The 18,983-nt window shown below is 41.0% G+C and overlaps 1 protein-coding gene across 2 annotated transcripts in view; it reads left to right on the forward strand.

The window, feature by feature from the left end:
• PLS3 (plastin 3) overlaps positions 1 to 18,663 on the forward strand; it is an 83,078-nt gene extending 64,415 nt beyond the window's left edge. For both annotated transcript variants that reach the window (XM_032837036.1, XM_032837037.1), the window contains exons 5-17: positions 574 to 703; positions 1,424 to 1,556; positions 3,127 to 3,208; positions 4,359 to 4,524; positions 7,076 to 7,218; positions 9,687 to 9,782; positions 13,420 to 13,615; positions 14,786 to 14,864; positions 15,566 to 15,680; positions 15,910 to 16,043; positions 16,393 to 16,516; positions 16,735 to 16,859; positions 17,958 to 18,663. In XM_032837036.1, coding sequence (XP_032692927.1) covers positions 574 to 703; positions 1,424 to 1,556; positions 3,127 to 3,208; positions 4,359 to 4,524; positions 7,076 to 7,218; positions 9,687 to 9,782; positions 13,420 to 13,615; positions 14,786 to 14,864; positions 15,566 to 15,680; positions 15,910 to 16,043; positions 16,393 to 16,516; positions 16,735 to 16,859; positions 17,958 to 18,090 — 1,656 coding nt within the window. In that variant the 3' untranslated portion in view covers positions 18,091 to 18,663. The remainder of the gene's footprint in view (positions 1 to 573; positions 704 to 1,423; positions 1,557 to 3,126; positions 3,209 to 4,358; positions 4,525 to 7,075; positions 7,219 to 9,686; positions 9,783 to 13,419; positions 13,616 to 14,785; positions 14,865 to 15,565; positions 15,681 to 15,909; positions 16,044 to 16,392; positions 16,517 to 16,734; positions 16,860 to 17,957) is intronic.
• The last annotated feature ends 320 nt before the right edge of the window (positions 18,664 to 18,983 follow it).

Below are 18,983 nucleotides of genomic sequence, written 5' to 3' on the forward strand. Positions count from 1 at the left end.
TAAACACTCAAACAAGACAGCTACTGAAAAGCCTCTTTTTTGTGTTTATTCTCCAAAGTTATCTTTTTGCTGCCAACTCAACCCATTTCACCTGATTACTCTGTAAATTTTGATTGAACAAGCTCTTACCATTGTACCCCCAAAAGAGGTTTTTTTGGTTGAATCATTAAATTTTCGTCTTCCTTTGCATTAAGAATTGTGGTTAAAGAAGGGGGATCCTTCAGCTTTTTCTCTCCAGGGAACGAACAAAGCCTTACTTGTTGGTAGAAAATTAGCAGATTTACCTATGCCTTTGAACCACACTAGTTGGCGGCTTAAAGCGGATTCAATGCATGTGGCACTTAACATTTTTGACAAGTGTGTGCAATTGACTGTCTGGCTTCATTTTCAGTAGCAGTATTGTAGTATTTATTTAGCATCTTAAAAGCGCAAGCCCAGTTTTCCATCTCCTTTTAAGACTCACCACCCATATGGGAAAATGTAGGTGAGCAGAGTCTAAAAGAAGATAGAAGGGCTTATCGTTGCACCTGATTTAAAACAAACTGTGAATTAACAACATATTTCCATTCGTAGATTTTCCAAGAGGTAAAAAGCAGCGATATTGCTAAAACCTTTCGCAAGGCAATCAACAGGAAAGAAGGGATTTGTGCTCTTGGAGGCACTTCTGAGCTGTCCAGTGAAGGAACGCAGCATTCTTACTCAGGTAATAATAGTATGACTTCCATGTGCATCAGGGTAACACAATGACCTAAGGAGGGCTGCTAGAGAAACATTGCTTTCTAATTAAGAATACAGCAGAAGCCCACTGTGGTGTGTATTTAGACCTGGGACTAATAACTTGCTGTAACGGCATTGTAAGTATTTATTGTATGGCTTTGTTAGCTTGCAAGACATATTATATGATGTGAGCAATGATCGGCTTTATTATAGTAGAACTCTACAGGAATGTAAGTAATGTTTTTTTAAAGAATTTGGTAACTGGGCGCCTGGGTGGCTCAGTGGGTTAAGCCGCTGCCTTCGGCTCAGGTCATGATCTCAGGGTCCAGGGATCGAGTCCCGCATCGGGCTCTCTGCTCAGCAAGGAGCCTGCTTCTCTCTCTCTCTCTCTCTCTCTCTCTCTCTGCCTGCCTCTCCGTCTACTTGTGATCTCTCTCTGTCAAATAAATAAATAAAATCTTTAAAAAAAAAAAAAGAATTTGGTAACTAACTTTTCTAAGGATTGGTTAACCCTGCTCATTCTCTTGTTTTTTTCTGTTAATTTTGTACTTCGTAAGAGCCATGTTGTATTCAAGTATCTGGGTTTCCAAAGGGGAGAACTCATGTCTGTGACACGTTAACTTTCAATACTACTGTACAAATTATTTTAGGCTTTAGAGTCAACCTAGAGTGTGAACTAATTTCTTGTTATTCAACCTGACTATAGAGGAAGAAAAATATGCCTTTGTTAACTGGATAAACAAAGCTTTGGAAAATGATCCTGACTGCAGACACGTAATACCCATGAACCCGAATACTGACGACCTGTTCAAAGCTGTTGGTGATGGAATTGTGCTCTGGTAAGATGTTGGTTGATTTTGTGTCCCGATTTCCAAAACAGCCTTCCACCTAATTGATATATTATCGGTTTCTGGGTGCTTGACGGCTTCAACTCGAGAAACAGAACTGAAAGTCGTCTGGGTGTGTCTGAGAAAGTACCAGCAAGATACAAATCTATAACTCACTCATTTAGACTGGGAACCGCTTTATAAGGAAGCTGCCAGCTTCCGATTTCTGCTGAAGTACAAGCAGAACATGACAACTTAGTTGGACTTAAGTATGTCAGTGTCTACTTATTTTTAAAGTACCATAGCTTTAAAATACAAAAAAAGCTTCCTCTTTAGTTCTCACTCTCCAGTTACTTAGTTCTGAAAACTGTGTTGGTCCTTGCTGCCCCAGAGCCAACAGTATCTTGGTAGAAAGGATGTAAGATGATCAACACTTTGTCCTGTTGATGGTCTAAGAGCATGTGCTCCTTAATCAGTCGGCCTGGGTTCGTCCTCTGCCTCTGGGGCTCAGGAGCTTGTAAGAGCAACCCAAATGCAGTCAGAATATTCAAACCCCTTTGCATTTCACGCTGCATCTACTATGATCCCCATTAAAAACCATAACATAATCCCATTTCGTCCATGTATAGGCACTAAAGAACTAATTCTCCCATGTGTTTTAGTACAGAGAGATAATCACATGATGCTGTTGATTTGATGTTTAAATCTGACATAGGGGCACCCGGGTGGCTCAGTCCGTTGAATGTCTGCCTTCGACCCAGGTCATGATCCTGGGGTCCTGGGATCGAGCCCCACATCAGGCTCCCTGCTCAGCGGGAAGCCTGCTTCTCCCTCTCCCTCTGCAACGCCACCCCCCGCCCCCGCTTGTGCTCTCTCTCTCTCCCAAATAAATAAAATCTTAAAAAAAAAAATAAATCTGACATGGAAAGAAGCATGGCTTTCCCTGTGTGGAATCACATAGGCACTAAACTGTTAGACAATAAAATGTTAGTGTCTTCATCCAGATTTTACCAAATGAGATTCTACCTGAAGAAATCACAGATTCTATTCTAATTAGCAGAACATTTCTTTATCTCACAACTGGATTAGCAATACCAAATATTGTGCCTAGCTCATCATTTAGGCTCTCAATAAATATGGTGAATGAAAGAATCTCATGCTCAATAAATTGACCTCCTTGTGAATAAATGGTCATTCTTATTTGTGAATTTTACAATCAAGAAAGAGACACAATTTCCATGTGGGATTTTATCTGTTTTTAAAATGTATGCAGTAGGGTTTTTCCAGTATCCAAGTTATTCATTCTTACAAAATGATGGGAAAATACAAAAAATTAAAATGATAAAGTATGCCCCAATCCCCAACTCAGAAATACTCAACTACTGTAAACATTTTGTTCTTTTTTTTATGTGCATTTTTCACATGTATAGTTTTTTGTGTGTGTGATCAACATGGTAAAAGTCATATATTGCACTGATTTTTTTTCAGATTACATGAGAGACATGTCATGTGCCTTAAAACATTTGTGAATATTTACAGGCTCTTTAAAAGTAAACCAACTCCCTGCTAATTTGTGTTTCAGTAAAATGATCAACCTTTCAGTTCCTGATACAATTGATGAAAGAGCAATCAACAAGAAGAAACTGACCCCCTTCATCATTCAGGTACAAACGGATATCCCTGCCCTCTTCCCTGAAACGGCCTTGTGAAATCCTATTCTGTAGCCCATCAGTTCTGCCCTTCATGTCTTCCCATTTAATTCTTCTAACAACTCTTGAGTTTAGGACTATTACCCAGATTTGACAGAGGAGAGCTGGGACTCAGGCTCCTGAGCTTGCCCAAGGTTAACATTGGAACTGAAGTTCAAATCCAGGACTAACTCCAAAGCCCTGTGTTCTTCTCGGTACATGCTGTGTTCAAGCATGCAGAAATAAGCAAAAATATTTAAGCTCTTAGTTAATTAGCATGCTTAAGCAATGGAGCATTTTTCTTTTCTGTCAAGTGAGTGTTACACTCTGAAATAGCAAAATTCCCTCGGGCAACAGCACCTCTTGGGATGCAGAGATTACAATTCTAGAACTTTTTTCAGGTGCATGGATTAGACCCCTCTTTTAGACATTTTTAGAAATACAGTGACTCTGGTGCCTGGGTGACTCAGTTGGTTAAACGTCTGCCTTGGGCTCAGGTCATGATCCCGAGACCTGGGATAAAGGGACTCCCTGCTCAGCAGGGAGTCTGCTTCTCCCTCTCCCTCTGCTGGTCTCTCTCACAGGCACGCTCCCTGTCGATAGACAGATAGATAGATGGATAGATAGATGGATCGATCGATAATCTTGGGGGAAAAAGTAGAAATACAGCCACTCTTGGGGCACCCGGCTGGCTCAGTTGGTAGAACCATACAAGTCTTGATCTCAGGGCTATAAGTTGGAGTCCCAGGTATAGAGAGTGCCTAAAAATAAAATCTTTAAAAAGAAAACAGAAATGCGACCCTTAACCCGCATGGAGAGCCTGACTCTAGTCACTCAGCCTTTTCTTTTCGTGACAATGTCCGTGTACTTCAAAAGAGACCAAATAAAAATACCAAGTTAACGTCCCACGGAATTCTGGAAAAGACAGTAACAGTAATAAAGCTGAGATTTGTTTCAGCTATGCCTTTAACACCAAAGTCTGGAGTCGGTTGTCTGGACTTTGTTTTCTGTGGATCATGTGCGGCTGAAATTAATTTCCTCATTGAGCATTATTTTCAGTAAAGGGAGTAGACTCTTAAAAACTGGAAAGGTCAAGAAGCAAATGTGTACGTTGGCTCTCTTGCAGGAAAACTTAAACTTGGCCCTGAACTCTGCTTCTGCCATTGGGTGTCACGTTGTGAACATCGGTGCGGAGGATTTGCGGGCTGGGAAACCACATCTGGTTCTGGGACTGCTTTGGCAGATTATTAAGATCGGGTTGTTTGCCGACATTGAATTAAGCAGGAATGAAGGTAATGGAACACAGTCATTATTTTGAAAGTTGTTTATTGGGTATTTTTCCTGGTCACACAGACTGTCGTGCTTTCACTTAATTGAGGCGATTAGATGATAACTAGAATTAACAGAAGGTAATGCTATAGTGTTGATGTGGAAAACAGTCTAATTACAACTTTTCGTCTTTAGTAGTAATTCACATTTGCCTGGTGCTTTAGAATGCATTTTATAATAAAGACACAAAAGCACAGAGTTGAAGGAACTTTCCCAAGGTCCCCAGTCTGGGTTTCTTTTCATTTCTAATCTGTCTGCCCAACTCCCGCCCCATCTTCACCCCTGGATTTTGAGACCTCATCAAACTAATCTACCCCACCCTTGATGGTCACTTTTTCTGAACTTCTTACAACATGGGGTTTCCCATCACACCGTGGATTTGTAGATTCTGTAAGCACACACGATACAATTATCTTATGTCCTGGGCAATTCTACATGATCCTCTTCCTGCAACGCTTTAACTATGAACCACCACTCCAGATATTCCTATTTTATTCCAGAAATCGCACTCTCAATTCTTGTCACTTCTGGGAAATATCTCTTTGGGGTTCTCAGTCTTTTCAAGGTCCCCCAGAATATCTGTCAATGGTTTTATTATTTTGCACATTGATCCATGATAAGACTTTTTTGCACTTTTGAGACTGTTGCCCTTGCCTTTGTTTCAATCTGCTCAAAGGTACCTATATTTGAACTATATTTAAACAAAGACGATTACTCTCATTGCTGGCCTTCTTCGAGGTGGTGTTTGTCTTGTTAAAGAAGCTGAAGTCCAGGGACACCTGGGTGGCTCAGTTGTTAAGCATCGGCCTTCGGCTTAGGTCACGATCTCAGGGTCCTGGGATCGAGCCCCACATAGGGCTCCCTGCTCGGCGGGAAGCCTGCTTCTCCCTCTCCCACGCCCCCTGCTTGTGTTCCTCTCTCTTGCTGTGTCTCTCTCTGTCAAATAAATAAAATCTTAATAAAAAAAAAAAAAAGCTGAAGTCCGTTCGGAAAGGCAAATACAATCACATTGGCGTGTGGAATAAATCAGCCTTTCTCTGACAAGGTCTCAGGTGCACAGATGTCAGGCTGTTTAATCCTCTCTGGCTTCTGACGTGGTGGGGATGGGGAGCAAAAGGATGGTCTTGGACAAGTGACCTGCTGCTTCTACCCTTGCTTAAGTCCCCCTCAGCATCAGAATGATGTGGCATGAGGCGGAGTCCATGAGAGATGAAATTTGCCTGATAAAGGTATCACTTAGACCTCTTCAGAAATCAGGCAGTTTCAGTCTTCTTGTTCAAGGGAAACCTTTTATTTCAGGGGAGGTGATTACTGCCTTAGGGACCACATGACGTACTCCTGCAACCTTGCTGGAAGTTCAGCTGTTTTCCATGCAGACACCCCCTCCTTCTACCTAGTACCCATAGGGAATACTTACCAGGAACCCTTGGCTTCTTCACATTCAATTCAACAACAAAAAATAACTGAGCAGCTTTTACATGTTAGGTGCTATAGAAAATGTTAAGCTAAATTCTATCCCTTTAAAAATAGATTTAACCCGGGGCGGCTGGCTGGCTCAGTTGGTGGAACGTGGGATGCTTGATCTCTGGGTTGTTGGAGCCCCATGTTGGCTGCAGAGATTATTTTAAAAAATAAAACTATTTTTAAGAATAGATTTACCCCGGGGCGCCTGGGTGGCTCAGTGGGGTAAAGCCTCTGCCTTCAGCTCAAGTCGTGATCTCAGGGTCCTGGTATCAAGCCCCACATTGGACTCTCTGCTCAGAGGGGAGCCTGCTTCCTCCTCCCTCTCTCTCTGCCTGTCTCTCTGCCTACTTGTGATGTCTGTCTATCAAATAAATAAATAAAATCTTTAAAAAAAATAGATTTACCCCTTCGAGAGTCCATTAATTACATTTAAATATAAGTACTATCAGGTTAAGTATAGTCAAAAGGTTAAGTGTAAAGGTGCCACAATTTTAAACATCCTCTCCCAAATCTCTAATTTTAACATAATTAAACAAGGACAGTTTAGGGGTGGCTTGGGTGGCTCAGTTGGTTGAGTGTCTGACTCTGGGTTTCAGCTCAGGTCAGTATCTCAGGGTTGTGGGATCAAATCCCAAGCCGGGCTTTGCACTCAGTGGGGAGTCTGCTCGTCCCTATCCCTCTGCTTCTCTCCCTGCTCACTCTCTCTCTCTCAAATAAATAAGTAAAATCTTGAAAAAAAACAAGGTAAACATATGTCATAATGTAAACTGTTTTAAAAGCTGTAACTTATTTGCCATTTAGAACATAAAGACTAGTAAAATATAGTATATATTTGCTATATATTCTCATAACAGTGTCTTTATCTACATCATCATATAATTATCTACTAATATATTATCTTTTATTAGACTGACAGTACCTGAAAATGAGGAACTAGGTCAGACCAGTTATTGTCCCTCTGTTACCTAACAGAGTATCCAAAGAACGAATGAACTTGTAATGACCATTGTCATGTAATATCTTGGTTGTGGGTTTTTTTTTTCCTTCTAGCCTTGGCTGCCTTACTTCGAGATGGTGAGACTTTGGAGGAGCTTATGAAGTTGTCTCCGGAAGAGCTTCTGCTCAGATGGGCAAACTTTCACTTGGAAAACTCAGGCTGGCAGAAAATCAACAACTTCAGTGCTGACATCAAGGTAACCATGCAAAGAACCGTCATGCCTTTGGGCGTGGATACGATGGCTTGGGTGACTACCAGCCAGACAGAGGGAAAATCCTGCCAGGATATTGCCGGGCCTTGTTGGCCCTTGGCCCTGATGGTAGATTTCAGGAGAGCTGAAACCTAGAAGGTACTCTCCTTCTGTGGCAAATGGTCAAAGTATTACAGTCCTAAAGCTTTCTGTTCTGCTCCCTGTTAAACATGGAGTACCAAAGGGTGGGCCATGACCATTCTCTTCCTAACTGCCTTTCCCAGACCTCAGGGTACCTGTTAGTAAATCCTGGGAGAGAGAGAAAGGGCCCCAGGAGTCTCCTCCTCCTTTCTTACTTGGCTTCTTTCCATGATGTGCTCCCACCATTAGCCATTGAGTTCATGAGGGTAGTGATGAGCTCTTACATATGGCTGTCTCTCCTACCTCAGCCCTGCCCTACGGTCCTCCTACCAAAGCCCACTTCTAACCCCCAAGACCCGCCACATAAAAGACCTTCAGACATTTCTTGTGCTACATTTTGGCGTTTGTGTCTCAAAGGCAGTAAGGAAAAAACTAGCAGAGGAAGGAGACGTTGGTAGCTTCCCAAAGAGGGGGCCCAAAATTATGATGGCAAAAAAAAAAAAAATTCTCATTCATTGACTCCACTCTCTCCCAAATCTGAGTGTTGGGACACAGGGAACAAATTCAAGGATCTTCACCAGATGTCACTGACCCACAGGGCTATGAAAACGATAGTCTGTGATCCTATCGATGTGCTCAGCGGGGAGAGGGAGCCTTGGGATGTTTGCATTACTGGTTTCACCAGGGACAGTTAAGGATAGCTCCCAAATTACAAAACCAGCAGGCTTTCTACCTCTTCTTTTAACTTACACAAGATGTTTGGTCGGGTATATTTTTGCTTTATGCACGAGCTGTGTTCCCAGAAACCACTCTTAAATGGATTTTCTGTTTGGGACCTCTTTGAGAGGTACAAAGGGAAATATTGTTTAAAAATGGAGCCTGCCGTGGATCTTTTTAAAAAGCAAAGGATTGTTCAGTAATGTGAAAAAGAAAGGCTTCCGTTTGGTCTATACTCCAAGTGTAATTTTGCCCGGTAAAGCCCTTTCTGGGAGAGAAGACCCTGCTGGGTCCGCTCTTTTTACCCACTCTTGTCAAGGGCAGAGGATTAGATTATGAGCTGCTCATGCACCATTAGGAAGAAATTGTAAGCACAAGTGCTTTCACAACGGTAATGCACGATTACGGGAAGGCAAATCCTGTGCCTGCTAATGGCAGGATCTGGCTTTGCATTTCACGAATGGCTCTGAAGTAGATTTCACTGGCGTGATTTTCTCCTCTTTTAGAGTCATTTCCGGCATTCTGTATCCACCTCATTCAGGGAGCTTCTGTAAGATGCAGCTCCCAGAGATTCGTATTTGGTAGGTTTGGGGCCGAACCCAGTCTCCTGTGTATTGAACAGCTTCCCCCAGGTGATTATGGTGCCGGTTATCTACAGAGTTTGCTAGGAGAGACGTTCCTCATAAGCATGTCTGGACTGTCAAGGTTCAGTAATAGAATCTGATCAGTGCTGGGAGGGTCATCTTCCAATTCAGCAGGATTAAGGAGTCTTGACCCCAGTTTCTGTCCCCTCAAGGCAGACGCTTACTTGACATGGTTGAAGACTGTTATGAAGTGTTTGCCCCGGTGCCGTGGTTTTCAAGTTGTCCTCTGTGGAGGGTCCACACAGCCTGAATCCACCAAGCCATGTAAAACCATTCAAACAATGGATGAGTTCAGGAGCTTAAAACAAAAAGAAAATCTTCGGGGACACCTGGCTGGCTCAGTCGGTGAAGCGTCCGACTCTTGATCTCAGCTCCGGTCTTGATCCCAGGGTTGTGAGTTCAAGCCCTGCATTGGGAGCCTAGTTAAATATCTTGTTTGGTTAACTATGTTCAGGTCATACAGGGTTAAATGTTACTTCACCAACTCAAGTGTTACTTAAAAAATGTCATTTAAATTTACAGTTAAATACGTCTTTAACATAGCTAATCTCTTCTCCATAGGTTATGGTATATATTGTATTTCCTAATGATGTAACCTGTCTATTTTCTCTTTCCCTACGCTTCCTGGATTTCTGCTCCTCCTTTCTTTTCTTGCTTGTTTTATCTGCCAAGCTTATTGACTTCAGTAATTCAGTGAAGGTACAGAACTAGTTATGTGTTTACTAGCTTTATTGTATTGGCGATGTTAATCAGTTATAAAGTCATCATAAAATCCAGTTATCCATATTCGAGGCAGAAAGTAGGCCAGATGGCTGAACTTTTCTGGGGGAAAGATCTGTTAGATTAGAAGACAGCGATTTGTGCCATATATTCTCACAAAATCCCGTGCAAATATCCTTCCAAACATAGGACAATGGGATACATTCATTCTTTGTAGATGTGATCTCACTGAGATTTTCAATTCATTTATAGGATTCCAAAGCCTATTTCCACCTTCTCAATCAAATTGCACCAAAAGGACAAAAGGAAGGTGAACCGCGGATAGATATTAATATGTCAGGTTTCAATGTAAGTATAAGTGTTCATTTGAATTCTACAGTCTTACAAAGGGATTGTCAATTTCTTCTCAATAACAAGAAGTTTGATAATTGCATGTAATGGTGTTAAAAATTTTGAGCGTTATTTTAAAATTTATTGCTGTGGGTATAATTCAAAGACTGAAAGATGAGCTTTGGTGTATTTTGGTAGTTTATTAATGCATTCCATAACGATGGCGCTATTGGCTTGTATTGATTGCATAAAATATTCAAAGCCAGGGTCGGGAAATAAGTGCTAGAAACTAACCTTTTCCAAGTGTTTGGATTATAATCACAGTGAGAGATGTAATGACAAGATAGTCATATATGCATTGTAGTCTTCGTGTGTTGAGAGTAACATGACTGTATACAAACTGCAGATCCAACTTGGGGACTTACTCATGGACCATATTCCCTGGTTATATCACTCAGTTGTTCAGTGACCTTGGACAGATTTCTTCGCCAAATTGGATCTCACTTTGCTCATCCATAAAGGAAGGAGTTGGACTAGACAATTTAGTCTTAAGTTTCTATGATCCCCTGGTGCGTTCTTTGTACCCATTAGGTATAGAATGCATTGTACTAATTTAGAGAATCCATGTTTCTAGCCCAGTAGGCAATAGGATCGAGTAGATAACATGGGCTAAACCACTTACAATGCCCTTATCAGAACTGAATTTGTAACCGACTTGTGTGCTTCTATTTCTGTCTGGATGTGGGATGTGAGACTCTTTGGTTCAGGTGACTTGGTATGGATCAAGAGCTGTCCTGTGCATGGGGCAGCTGTCCGCGCAGGCTCTCCGGGTGACCTTGGGCCTGCGTAAATGGCACCAGTATGCTAACTGATGCTGATTTTAAGACCGCTCTTCTCTGTTCATGCTTCCGTGGTTGATCTTCAACCACTCCTTTGTCTCTTCCCTCCCCAGAATCCTTCAAGGACTCCCCATTGACTCTAGACTTCAGTCTGAAGTGTTCCGCTTAGCATTTAAGGCCCTACATGGTCTTGCTCCCCGTCTGCCAGCGAGTGCTCTTTCCCGCACTTAGTCTCCACTCCCACGCCCTCCCTCAACACTCATTTTACCTCTGAGCCTTTGCTCACACTTTTCCCTTGTCAGTCGGTGTCCTTCTTCATCTTTTTCAGCTTTATTACCTTCTTTAGGGCCTAATTGACAGATGATTAATTTTTTTTATATCCATTATCACATCAGGTTTTCTCATGATCCTTTGTAATACCTTCTGGCTCCCATCCTATACTCCCCCATCCCAGGCAACAACTCATTTGCTTTCTTTTGCTTTATATTCATTTGAGTTTTTACAAGTTTTATGTAATGAACCCCTACAGTATGGGTTTTTTTTTTTTGTGGTCTAGCTTTTTTCACTCAGTGTAATATTTTGAGATGCACTCATGTTGTCACATGTATCATAAATGCATTCCTTGTTTATTGCTAAATTATATTCCAGTGAATGGATATACCGCCATTTGTTTGCACATGTACTTGTTGATGAGCATTTGGATTGTTTCCAGTTTGGGGCTATTACAGATATAGCTGCTATTGAACATTCATAGAGAACTCTTTGTATAAATATATGCATTCATTTCTCTTTGGTAAATACCTAGGAATGAAATGGCTGAGTAATCGGGTATGTTAGGAAGCGGCCAATTCATTTTCAGTGTGGTTGTACATCTTACATTGCTACCGGCAGTATACAGAAGTGCCGGTTCATCCATATCCTCACCAGTACTTTAGTGTGGTCAGTCCTTTTAACTTGAATCATTCTAACAGGTGCCAAATGATCTGTCATTGTGGTTTTAATTTGTAGTTCCCTAATGACACATGGTGTTGAATATTTTTAATGTGGTTATTTGCCATCTATATATCATCATGTTCAAACATTTTGCCCATTTTTAATTGCATTGTTTGTTTTCTTATTAGCAAGTTTTGAGTGTTTTTATGTATCTTGGAGACAATGCCTTGATTGGATATGTGATTTGCAAATATTTTCTCTCAGTGTTTTTTAAAGAACACGCGTTCTTAATTTTGGCAAAGTCTGATTTAGTCATTTTTTTCTTTTATGGATCATGCTTTTGGTGTTGTATTTAAGAAATTTTAGCCTAACATAAGGTCACTAATATTTCTTCCTACGTGTTCTCCTAGAAGTTTTATAGTTTGAGGTTTTACCTTTAGAAATATAGTATGTTTGGGGTTAACTTTGCATATGGTGTGAGGTAGGGGCTGAAGTTTTTCATATATATTTTTATTTATTTATATTTCATTATTATATATTTGACTATTTAAAGTTGGTAAATAGCATAAAGCAAACAATATTAAAGTAATAACTGACAGGTTACAAGAAATAAAATAGGTTCTATGAGAGAAACTCACTATGCTCAGAGAGAACCCTGAAGAAAGGTTGAATCCACACAACTGTGGTTACTGATTGTTTTGCAGAAGGTAGCAAGGGTAACACAATGAATACACATTGTTCTGGAGTCTTGTACAATCAAGGCACCTCACTGGGGGTTAAAAAACTAATTAAAGATAGCATCACCCATTGAAGACAAAGCTAAGATTGTCAAATTATACATTCTGGGCAGTTTTAGTTTAAAAGTAACATCCCTCAAGTTTCATTTATCTTTATCTCTTCTTTTCCCACCAGATTGTAAAACCCTTCCTCCCATGACACTGTTCTGCAGAAGTGCTTACGTTTGCCCCCGGGCAAAACTGTACCGTGTATATGTAGGAAGTGCCCAGATTGCCACTCTGTTCCTTTCCAAGTGTAGGTCACTAGAAGCAGATCCAAAAGCACCCGTTCCTCCCACAGCTCCAGGTTTTTTACTTTTAGCCTTGGGAGGTAGGCATAGTGGGTGTTTGAGAAACCATACTTTTTACATCAGGCTGAAATGATTGGATAACTTAAATTCTTCACCAAACCCTGTGTTAATCCAGAGCTGGGCACTCATCTTTTGGGGTGGGTTGGAGGGGGTGAGGAGGAATGGGTTTGGGGGACGGGTAACAAGTTAGGAGTCATGGGAATTAGTTGGAAGTAAGTATTCTTTACAGAAATGAGTAACTCTGCTTCTGCCTGGGTGGAAAAGTTAAGTCAAACAAACCGTAACACCTCCCCCCCCCCAAAAAAAAAATCCTTGAGGAGGAAAACTACAATTTGAAATGCAGTTTAAACCTGAAGTTAAATTATTGGAAACTGCTATTCTTGATGATTATCTTTTAAATATTTTCTCATAATTTCTCAACCCTTTTCAGTCTTAACACCTTCCTTAGGGCCCAGTTGAAAAATCTAAGCAGTTTTAGCTTTTTTCTTGATGAGTTTTCACAGGAGCGATGTAATCCCATTTGAATTAAATGTACTGTCCTTCGATAAATGATCTGGTTCCACCTAGCGTGCCTTTGAGGTACTGCACCCAAATACCACCAACTTTTTTTTTTTTTTTTTTTTTTTTTTTTTTTTTTTTTTTTTTTTTTTTGCTGTTGCATTCAAAACAATTTTATAATAAGTACCATATGCGGCTAAGAGAAAGTAGAATTGTATATCCAGCCTATCATTGTAGGGAAACAGGTCTGTTTTTAGTATAGCCTTTTAAAAGATGGCTTCTTCTTTTGCTTCAACAGGAAACAGATGATTTGAAGAGAGCTGAGAGTATGCTTCAACAAGCAGACAAGTTGGGGTGCAGACAGTTTGTCACCCCTGCTGACGTTGTCAGTGGAAACCCCAAACTGAACTTAGCCTTTGTGGCTAACCTGTTTAATAAATACCCGGCACTAACCAAGCCCGAGAACCAGGACATTGACTGGACTCTATTGGAAGGTAATTGAAGTTTTCTCACATTCTAATGTGTGGGACTACAGACCAGAAATACATAGGCCACGATGATTCTAGGATCTTGGCCTAATAAATTTCCTTCCCCACTTTCCTTTAGCAAATCTCTGCTGGAAGTAGACCCGAGGGCTGAGTAAAAAGTGGCAGCTGATGGAAAGGGATGATACTGGGAACCTTGTAAAGTAGTCAGGGTTCACCTAGCTTAGTAAACCAGTTTTATTTTAATATTTTAGAAATAAATCACCTTCTAAACCCCTCACAGAAAAATGTATATATGCATTAAATTTGACCTATCAGTTTATAATATTATTTCATTCTTCCACAGTCAGACTAACCAGACAGAATTAGCCCCAGTTCCTTTTCTATTCACCTACTCAAAAAATCATCATACAGGGGGCCTGGCCGGCTCTGTTGGTATTGCATACAACTCTTGATATAGGGGTTGTGGGTTTGAGCCCCACACTGGGTGTGGAGATTACTTAAAAATAAAATCTTTAAAATGATTAACGTATGGCAATTATTTGAGTTTGGGAAAGGTAGAGTTTACGTTTTCCAGATTATAAATGCATGAAGTATAAGATTCAAAAATGAGCAAATGTAATAGTCATTCCTCGAATATCCACTGGCAGGACTATGAAATTTTTAAATTTTATGCTTTTCAGGTTTCATGTAACTTGCAGCTGTAATATAGACATGTAAAAGAAGTGCTTGTGTGTAGCTTATAATTTATAAATATGTAGAGGGAAGGTGTAAATTCATGAGTATAGAGGGTTCACATGCTCGCCGCCCCAAAGTTTGAGCCCCCAAATTTCTTTAAAGGTAAAACCGATAACATCAGTTACTTTTGAGGTATGGGGATTTGGGAAGATACTGGGGAAGCCTTAGAAGGGGGAGGAGATTATACAAAATTCATAAATCTCTCAATTGTTTAACTGGTTATAAAGTTGTATTCTTCAATTCTAAAATAAATCAGCAAATATTTTAAAATAAGCCTATACCTAGAGAGACTGTATTTAGAGAAAATGTTTGGAGATTCGTATTAGAGAAAACCTCTAGATTTGTACAGAGGAAATGAATTCATCTTAGCTAGAACTGATATTATGTGCACGTATAAAAGGTATTTAATTAATATCTAAATTTTGTAAATACTCTTAATAGGAGAAACTCGTGAAGAAAGAACCTTCCGTAACTGGATGAATTCTCTTGGAGTTAATCCCCATGTAAACCATCTCTACGCGTAAGCCTTTCTACTGTTACTATCAGTTAGGAACGGCGTGAAGGTGTTGAATGGTAACAACCATTATCATTTTCCAAATACACAGAAGCCCAGATTCTTTCTTTACATGATCAAGAGAAAGAGTGTATGAATGTCTTTCCGACACTCTACGAAACAGATCCTTTATATTTTGTAACAGAGACCGGGAAAAGACCTAAGTGCACCGTCCATGATGTCCTGAGGCCTTTGTACTCACTGTTCTCTCAGCCTGGAACGTTCTTGACACCTGGAATGTCCTACTCCCTTACTATCCTCAGATTCAGACCCTGACCACCACCTAACGCTCTGTAACCCTAACCCCGGTTCTTTTCATTTTCATAGCAAGTATATACGCCCCCAAATCAAATTATCTATCGATCCATAACTTGCTTATTGTCACTCTCTGAGTCTGGTGTAAGGCCACGGGTTTTCATCCTATATGCCCAGCTTCTAGAGTCGTACCTCGCAAACCGGAAGCTCTCAAGTATTTTAAGTGAACGGGATGGTGTGAGCTCTATTTTTAGCACAGACTGCTAGAAAATGTGAGCCGTGGGTCTTATCTGTGGTCTTATATGTTTCAGTTGCCAGTGTACTATTACTGTGTTTAAGGAAACAAAAGCCCGGCTGTCTGAAAACACTGATGAAATTATTTTTATTATTTTATTCTTTATTTTATTCTTTAGCGACCTGCAGGACGCCCTTGTAATCTTACAGTTGTATGAACGAATTAAAGTTCCTGTTGACTGGAGTAAGGTTAATAAACCTCCATACCCAAAACTCGGAGCCAACATGAAAAAGGTAGATCGGAAGTTACTGCATACAATTGTTACAGGCAACTGTTTTCAGTCCCAATTCGTTTCTTTTGCTTGGGAAACTTGCATCTGAGCTTCCTGAGAACAGGAGCTGTGTCTCACGTATCCCGATGTGCTAAGTACCCAGCATCGCATGCACTCAGTACTCGCTCATGTGTACAGATGAAGCCGATGGAAAAAAATCCTCAACCGTTTGCTTTTTTGTGGGTTTACAGCTGGAAAACTGCAACTATGCTGTTGAATTGGGGAAGCATCCTGCCAAATTCTCCCTGGTTGGTATCGGAGGGCAAGACCTGAACGATGGAAACCAAACCCTGACTTTAGCTTTAGTCTGGCAGCTGATGAGAAGGTATGGCACCCAGTTTTAGCCGCTCAAGCACCACTGTCCTAGCGGTCTGTGATCCGGCCCTTGTCATTTTCAGATAGACGTGTCAATGACTACACCTTGGAAACTTTTGGATTTAGACTCTGAAGTGAGCTTAAGTGATGGATAGTTGGAAAAATGCTGAACAGCCTGTGTATCCATTTGAAAAAAGACCTCTTAGCTAGAGTGCTGACATGTATTCATTACACCCGAGTGCCAGCCGGAGCACAACTGCCTTTAGGTCACGGCCACTGTCAGACTAGTACAAAAGGTGAATTTTGGGTTTTTTCCTCATGAAGTAGCTTGGGACCTCTTCTTTCACTTCTCCTTCTAGATATACCCTCAATGTTCTGGAAGACCTTGGAGATGGGCAGAAAGCCAATGATGACATCATTGTGAGCTGGGTGAACAGAACATTGAGTGAAGCTGGAAAATCAACTTCCATTCAGAGTTTTAAGGTAAGAATTGCATGTTAGACGATTAACTGTTCTGTTTGCCAGAAAGGATCAGTAATTTGGAAGGACGGCCTCTAGTTGGTTGATTAGTGTGATTTAGTGTTGGGCTAACGACGAGCTTCTCTTCACCTGCTGGGCTTGGTGTGTGGCAACTTGATACAAGTAATCACGTGTTAACTTGTACAAACCGGAAACTCGGATTTATTGTCCTTTGGCACTAGGACAAGACGATCAGCTCCAGTTTGGCCGTTGTGGATTTAATTGATGCCATCCAGCCAGGCTGCATAAACTATGACCTTGTTAAGAGTGGCAATCTGACAGAAGACGACAAGCACAATAATGCCAAGTAAGAGACACTGACGATAACAATGATTAATACCCATGGGCTTTGGGTAGCCAGGCAGCTCTGCATTCTCGCTCAGGTTCAGCCACTTTATGAATGGTGGTGCCCTAGGAGCGCCTGGGTGGCTCAGTCGGTTGAGCGTCTGCTTTCGGCTCAGGTCATGATCCCGGGGTCCTGGGATCGATCGAGTCCCGCATCGGGCTCCCTATTCAGTGGGGAGTCTGCCTCTCCCCCTGGCTCATCCTCTCTCTCTCTTTCTCTCTTTCAAATAAATAAATAAAATTTAAAAATCTTAAAAAGCAAAACAAAACAAAAATAGAGTGGTGTCACCTGAGGGAAACCTCTCCAAGCCTCAGACACCTCATCAGTACATATGGGAGCAATAATACTTATCTTAGAGATTTTGATATGAATACAAGATATAAGAGCCTAGACTGTGCCTGACATCATAGGCGCTTGATCAGCTGTTGCTTTAGGGAATTACCAAAATAATATACTTTATCTGGCAACAAGGAGAAGATAGGCTAAGAATATTCATGCCATAGATAAGAATATTCTTCTGTCTTGCTCTTTTTCAAAACGCATTATTTACTGATGTCTTTTTTTTTTTACTGTGCACAGATCCCCTTTCCTACATATGTTGAGTTTATTATCTTGGTCCCTAAATGGGCAGGAGGCTTAAGCCTCCACTGAAACTATGTCTTGAAGGTTTCTTGCGCCTGGATGGCTCAGTCGGTGAGGCATTTGCCTTCTGCTCAGGTCGTGATCCTGGGCTCCTGAGATCGAGCCCTATGTCAGGCTCCCTGCTCAGTGGGGAGAAAATGATAATGATAATTTTTTTTTTCTCATCTTTGTATCACATCAGCTTCAAAATTAATTCTCATTGCAGAAAAGGGGTGAATATAATCATCCCCAAGTCATAGAGCCAGAAAACAAAGGTCACTTAAGAGTGACCTCAAAAAACTAAAATGGTACTGCTCCAAAGTTTCAATATGAAAGTTTCCCCTCCCAGCCAAATGATTTTACAAGAGGAAACATGTCTCTTGTCACGTCCTTGACTAACAAGAGGTCTGTCTTGATTTTTGTTTCCTCTGACAATAGGTACGCCGTGTCAATGGCTAGAAGAATCGGAGCCAGGGTGTACGCTCTCCCAGAAGACCTCGTGGAAGTAAAGCCCAAGATGGTCATGACTGTGTTTGCATGCTTGATGGGCAGGGGAATGAAGAGGGTGTAAAATAACCAATTCGAATAAAAACAGCCTTGCTCCCAGGTGCATGATTAGCAGGTCAGCTCTTTCCAGGGGAAGCGGTCATGGCTTAAAGAACTGATGGTCACTGCAAGGACTCATAGTTTTGATGAACAAGATTCCTCATCTTGAGAGCTCACAGGGGAAGAGTTTTAATGGCAACAGCTCCTCTTTCCCATAGTCACAGCTGGATTTGTCAGGCACACCTGAAATGCACTCACGGCCAGATCATTTACTCTCTCCTCCTAGATCGCTGCCCGTGACATTTCCCATTGCTGTATGTCGTTTCTGTGTATCTTTGCCGCCCCCTTAGAATGTCCGCCTCTTGGGACTTGCTTAGATGATTGGATATGAATACCATTAGACCATAACTTTGCTTTTCCATCCAGGATGCTAGTTCTTATTCGAGAACCGGGCTCAGAGGGTATCTGGATAAGAGTATCCTTTGCTTATCTTTGTAGTACAGAACATTGGCAGAAGTAATAGAAGCTTTTCATATTCTTTTATTCTTAAGATCAGTATCTTTTTACAGTATTCTTTCTACGTGATCTTTTTTGTACATTTAAGAATATTTTGATTACATTAAATAAGACTGCTGATTTTGCTACTTTTTTTAAGGGGTCTCCAAGTACGTAAAAACCATACATTGTAGGTAGAGAAAAAGTGTACCTTGATTTTGCATCTACCCTCACACCCAAGCTGTAAACAGCTGACATATTTTGTCTTCACACACTTGGTTCCATATATGCTTATTTGTTTTAAAAACTTGTATCGTCAAACTCTCTCTTTAGATTTAAAATGCTGTTGAATATGACACTTTTGAGGAGAGAGCGTGCTCAGAACATAGACAGGAGACGGTAGGCCAAGCATGCTAAGTGTAC

The sequence above is a fragment of the Lontra canadensis genome, unplaced genomic scaffold, assembly GCF_010015895.1.
Source record: "Lontra canadensis isolate GAN:19392208 unplaced genomic scaffold, GSC_riverotter_1.0 scaffold96, whole genome shotgun sequence".
Classification (NCBI taxonomy): Eukaryota; Metazoa; Chordata; class Mammalia; order Carnivora; family Mustelidae; genus Lontra; species Lontra canadensis.